This window comes from Gastrolobium bilobum, unplaced genomic scaffold, assembly GCF_033153095.1.
Source record: "Gastrolobium bilobum isolate Gb01-03AN ecotype WA unplaced genomic scaffold, APGP_CSIRO_Gbil_v1 utg78492, whole genome shotgun sequence".
NCBI lineage: Eukaryota > Viridiplantae > Streptophyta > Magnoliopsida > Fabales > Fabaceae > Gastrolobium > Gastrolobium bilobum.
The window spans coordinates 26,003-31,892 of NW_026899935.1; the positions used below are offsets into that span (position 1 = coordinate 26,003).

Sequence of the window (5,890 nt, forward strand, 5' to 3'; positions counted from 1 at the left end):
CAAGGTTTTGCATTCTGGTCCTGCTCATCTTTTCTGTGACAATCAGTCTACTCTTCATCTGGCTGCTAACCCTGTTTTTCATGAGCACACTAAACATATAGAGATAGATTGCCATTTGTCCGTGAGCATATTCTCAACGGAAATTTGAAGACTTTTCGTGTTCCTTCATCAAAGCAACTATTAGATATTCTTACTAAGCCTCTGCTTCCTTCCAAGTTTTCAGTTCTGATATCCAAGATGGGAATTCTGAATTTATACTCTCCATCTTGAGGGGGCCTATTAGCATTTTATATTTTATATTTTTAGATTTTGTTATTTCTCCTTTTTGTTGTAACCGTTTCTAGAAGCTGGGTTGTATTTTTTGTGCTGATGATGCTGATCTGGCACTTTTCTGTTATGCCATCACTCATTGGCATTTTCCTTTATATAGTTTTTGTATTCTCTGCTTTTTGGCAAGTTAATGGAATATACAGTTTCACATTCTTCATGCTTTACTTTTCTGAGTTTCTTTTCTAATATATGTATCGATAAGTTGGAGTCAAGAGAGAAGTACGTCAGTTTATTTCGTAACAGTAAATTCATCAAGTTGAGTATGTAATTGATGAATGAGTATTGTGATGATGAAATACAATAGAGTTGTTATATGCATAATTAAGCGGTTCTGAATTATTGAATGGTATCGTAATTGTTCCCTGGATTGTGGGTTGAAATACCACGGTGATCGCACAGGTGCCATCATATATCAACAATTAAAATCTGACAATTACAAAGCAAAGCCTTTAAAGACCACAATAAACTCCATGCCATTGGCAAATATGATGAAAAATGAAAGAAACCCAGTTTTGGAATTTCAATGCACACATCCAGAAACAGAGACCAAAAGATAAACTTCATGAGCTGAGTATATTTTTCATTACAAATATTTGACCAACAGCCATATGACAACCACCAAAATCACTATACCAACCACTGATAAAAGCATGCACAAGCAGGAGCAACCACCCTTGGTTCGCTTGTTTAAAACTGCCAAGTTCTTCTGCACTCGCTGTTTTCACAACAGAAAAAGAAAAGGTTAAGTTGCAAGCAACGTCTACAACATTAACAATCTCAATTCAAGAGTTGAAATAAGGGAAAAAATTAACAACTTCATTGCCTCAAAAATTATGCTTCGGAAGGATTCGAAGCCAAATTGTTGGCATATTAATAAATGTTCTCTTGCAAGGTCAAGCACACACATTCAACAATTTATTTTCTTCTAGTTTTGCTTTATCTGTCAACCATAAAATTGAAACTATCCCATAGAATGTTTATCCTAGACAAAGGAAATGTATGATATGATAGCAGTAAATTTCCTTAAAGTTGTTATACAGAACATATATTATTTACTAATTAAAAAAAATGGTGTAACATCATGAACATAAATCCCCACAGGCCCATGTCAGATAAAACATAAAATAATGTAAGTACACTTTATCCCAAATAAATATATCTCTATTCCAAAATACAGTACCAAATCAAAGACTAGCTAAACCAAGAATTTATATATCTACTAGAGATGTTAAATTGGTGTACTTTCAACATCTTAATTTATGGATAATAAACCTATTAAAATTAAGGAATTTATCAACTGAAAAAATAAAAAATAAAATAACATTATGGGATTCAAAGAGGATATTGCATGACAACAGTCAAACACTAATTGAGCATATTGTTACCCTCAGCCGAGAATCTGTAACATCTACATGTTGGTCCAAGTCATCCTAGCAGAAAAAAAGAGAAAAGATTCAATTTTAAAAAGGAGAGAACAAAATGGAACATAAGAAATGAGAAGAGAAATTAACATAGGAGGGGAACATACAATGAGTCTAGTGTGTAGATCCAGCTCTTCATTCACTGCCAATGCAATATGTTTCGTACTTATTACGGTGTCCTCCAATTTCTCAAGGCCCTGGTCTTGCTCTGCTCAAATAGCACTCTCCCAAATCAAGATCCAAAGCATAGACTACAGTAATATTTTTCAATTTTCAAACAATTCCAATTAAGTTACCTTTCATAATTTGCCGTTGAAGACCGACAAGTCCATTGTTGTCCAGGCCAACAGTTCTGCTCATTGCATCTGGTTGTATTTCTGGCCCAAGCAAACTATCCCTATTTGCAAAATTTGACATGTTCAATGTTGAAGCCATTTGGTTAACTTTCGACCTCAAATTTGCAACCATGTCCTTTCGACGATTCATCTCCTTCTCAGTCCTGAGCATTATTGAAAAAGAAACTTCAGATAACCATAGTGCAACTTCATCATACCCTTGCACAGCTGAAAAGAAGACAATGACTCTTATATTGATAACATATATTTCCTTATCACTATTTCCAGATGTTTTATATTATGCTGCTAAGGAAATCCTGAGAAAGAGATAGTTAAGATCAGGAGAATTCTTCAAAACATTTATTTCAAGATAAAATAAAAGAATTAGATGAATACAGGACATAGTGTTCCAGCTCCTAGTTGCTCTGCTGTAATAGCATGACCTTTTCTTAATCAGCATAAACAAGAGCTTAACACTCACTTCGCAGGGAGTCTTGACGAAGTGGATTGCAAGCTATCAAGTCTGGTCCCTAATATTGTGATCTTTCTTCTTATAGCAGCTGTATGACGCTGGGTTTCTGGTCCAGATGCTGGCAATGAGCTCCGCTCAGAAATCATGCCACTGATATCATCAGTGAGTTTCACTGCTTCATTATATTCCTTTATCCATGAGTCTGAAGAAGATGCCATTGGCCTAAAAATATGAACAAAGAAAGACTAATCAGTGAGAGAGCCAAAGTATGGTGATTTTATAGAAGAATGATCAAATAGAAATTCTACTTATTACATTTCACATAAAATGATAACAAGAATAAAACAGGAAATAAAAGATTCCCTATAATCAATAATCTAGGAGGTCGAGAAATCTGCAAACAGTATCCAACATGATAGAACTTCTCTAGCCCTCGTGATTAACAAAAGATAAATTCTACAGGGTTAGAAAGACTCAAAAAACTAAGTTATTTTCATCAATGATAAAAGCATTACATTCTCCCACTTACGATAATTTAACATCCACAGCTTGCTACCTACTCAGCTGCCTGAGAACAAGCACTTACTGGCACATAATAATGCAATCAATGTTATGATGATAATAATACTAAAAAAATATGACACAGTGGTATTTTACATTATTAAAGCCATATGCTAGACTCTGACTCTGACTCTAACATACAGCATTGGCCACTGTGAAAGTAAATTTGCATAGTTTTAATATGCTCAACTTTATGAATTTACTCCATCCTCCCCTAATAAGAGTGAAACATCAGTTTACCAACAGAAAAAGAAAACTTAAAGAGTCTCATATTCAAATGCAGAAAACTTAATGCATCAACAATTATCAGCTTGACCTAATGTTCTCTTTGCTTTAGAGTCTTATACAGCATGCCAGAAACTATAAATTACAGCTTTGGGCCCAACTGAGTTCCATAACATATTTGAAAATTAAAAAGGTTTTCCCACTCAAACGAGAAAATCATATGGTCAGCTAATGTTTTGAAAAAAAATATCACAATCTATGCGTAGCAATATTGATCTATAAAGACTGAGAAGATCTATTTTTGATTTTAATTTTAATTTTAAAGAAACTTATTAAGAGAGAATAAAATTACACAGTCCTTTAAGCTTTTCATGATCACAGAGGGAAAACAATGTAAAATTACAAAATTCACACCCATCATGGGTTGCCCAGAAAATCAAACTCCTTTGACAAAAAAATCAGCCACAAAATTAACAATTCTCAGAAAACAATAACTACAACAACACAAAGTTCAAAATCAGGCGGAAAAAAAAAAGAAACACGTAATTCGGAGGAATTAAAGTTCACCCAGCAGCTCCAGAATTGCAATCCAGAAGAGAATTAAACCTTACATGCTAATTTGGAGAAACTAAAATTTTCTGAATTAGGGTTTCGGAATTGAGATGGTTGAGGGGGTTTCGATGAGGGCGATCTATACGATACGACGTCTGTGTGGAGCGTAGCGTAACGGCGGCAACACCAACCGGCACCGTTTGTTTGCGAAAGCTGAATGGCACGGAAAAGGTCGTTCAACGCAGCGTCGTTTTTGCTGTCCCTTGCGCTACGCGGGTTTCTGTTTATATCTCTGACTGTTGGAAGGTGTGAGACTTTGAACCGTGTTAATGGGCGAACTCGAGCGGGTTTTCGTCTTAAAAGATTAAATTTGTGTTTAGATTTATCACTTTGACTTATTTTTTATGAAATAATTATCGGTTCGTGCCTGATTTATTTATAAAACATAAAAATTTGATTTAGTCTAGTAGCCTGTTTAAAAAAAAAGACAATAAAAAATATATATAATCCAGATTCATAAATTCAATGTATATCAAAAAACATAATACATAACAAAATCATTCAAAAAATATGTTTAATCCATAAAATGGGGAGAAATGGGTTGAAGAGAAAGAGGGGGAGGGCTATTATGAAAAATATACAAATATATAAAATAAAAATAAAAGTTAATATATCAGGCCAGCCTAAGAGGCTCTAAGGTCTTTTGAATTGAAGCCTGAGACTTTTTTATTAAACGAGTTTTTATATAAGTTCAATCCTAGTTCTAACAATCAATTTTAGACATGTAAGTCTAGCCTTTACTAGCTGAGCCAAAAGCCCCTGGTTCGTTTAGTACCCCTACTTACAATCTATTTTCGTTTATAATCTCTTATAATCATATCTTAAATGTTGATTTCTGTCGATCAACCATTATTATTTTCACAAATCAAATTCATTAATTAATTATTAATTCACAATAAATAATAACTATTAATTGAAGGAAATTAATGCTTAAAATATAGTTGTAAGAGGTTGTAAATAAAATAGGTTGTCAGTATAATCTTCTACAAATTTTTTATTTTAGCAATTTCGACCATAACTTTTTTTTTTTTTTTTGCACGTGACATTCGTTGAAACACTTTCATCTATTAACCAATTGATATTTTGTTCAAATTCTTTTAGTTGTACAATATTAAGTGTATAACTAACTAGTAATTTAAATAAATTTTATACCTGTCGATACTCAAATGATCTAAAAACTTCTGAAATTGGTACTACATTTTTGGGCTGATCCATTATAAGTTTAAATCCAATAAGATAAATAATATATAAATAACAAAAGTAACGGTTAAAAATAAAAAATTTCACACTCCTTAACACACTTATCTTAATAGAATTATTTCACATTAATTGTGGGAATTGAAAAGAATCCTAAGACCATTTATTTTACTCCTATATTAAATAATAATAAATGTTAACAATTCAAATTCTAATATTTAGAAGAATATTAGGAAATTAATATAAATATTTACAAATAAAAAAAGGATAAAAGCAAAACTAAAAGAGATGCACAAGCAAAATGGAAGTTTGGACTAAAATATTTGTAAAACAAAAATAAAGGTAAAATTTGTAAAACATTACAATTTGGCTCAAACAAATATGAGGTCAAAGTCACGTAATATTTAAAAAAAATAAATAAATGAGTTATTGATTCTAGTTACAAAATAAGAGCAAAAAAATATGTTATTTTATCCATTTTAATTATTTTATATTCATTTTTTATACTATTATTGGTTCATCATTTGTTTAACTAATTCGATTTTAGTTGAATAGAATTACATGGACAAAAATTTCTTCACTACTTTATCGATTACTTAACTAATCCGATTAAGAGCATCAAGACCACGAAGGTGTGAAAACTTTTTCTATCAAACTTTTTATTAAACCATTGGTTAAGGTGGAATAATATCATACTAGATCCACGTGGTGGTATTATTTTTAAGAGTAAATATCAT

General features: G+C 32.0%; 1 protein-coding gene across 2 annotated transcripts; it reads right to left on the reverse strand.

Annotated features, from left to right (window-relative positions):
- Positions 1-718: 718 nt before the first annotated feature.
- Positions 719-4,212, reverse strand: LOC133294263 (syntaxin-51-like). 2 transcript variants are annotated; one of them, XM_061492916.1, is made up of 6 exons: positions 3,956-4,212; positions 2,568-2,780; positions 2,048-2,250; positions 1,859-1,959; positions 1,716-1,760; positions 719-1,045 (listed from the first exon to the last, which is right to left on the reverse strand). In XM_061492916.1, coding segments are annotated over exons 1-6 (696 nt in total). In that variant the 5' UTR covers positions 3,958-4,212; the 3' UTR covers positions 719-913. The 2 variants fall into 2 exon arrangements, with proteins under 2 accessions (XP_061348900.1, XP_061348901.1); XM_061492917.1 differs by lacking the exon at positions 3,956-4,212 and having other exon boundaries at positions 2,568-2,782.
- Positions 4,213-5,890: the final 1,678 nt, after the last annotated feature.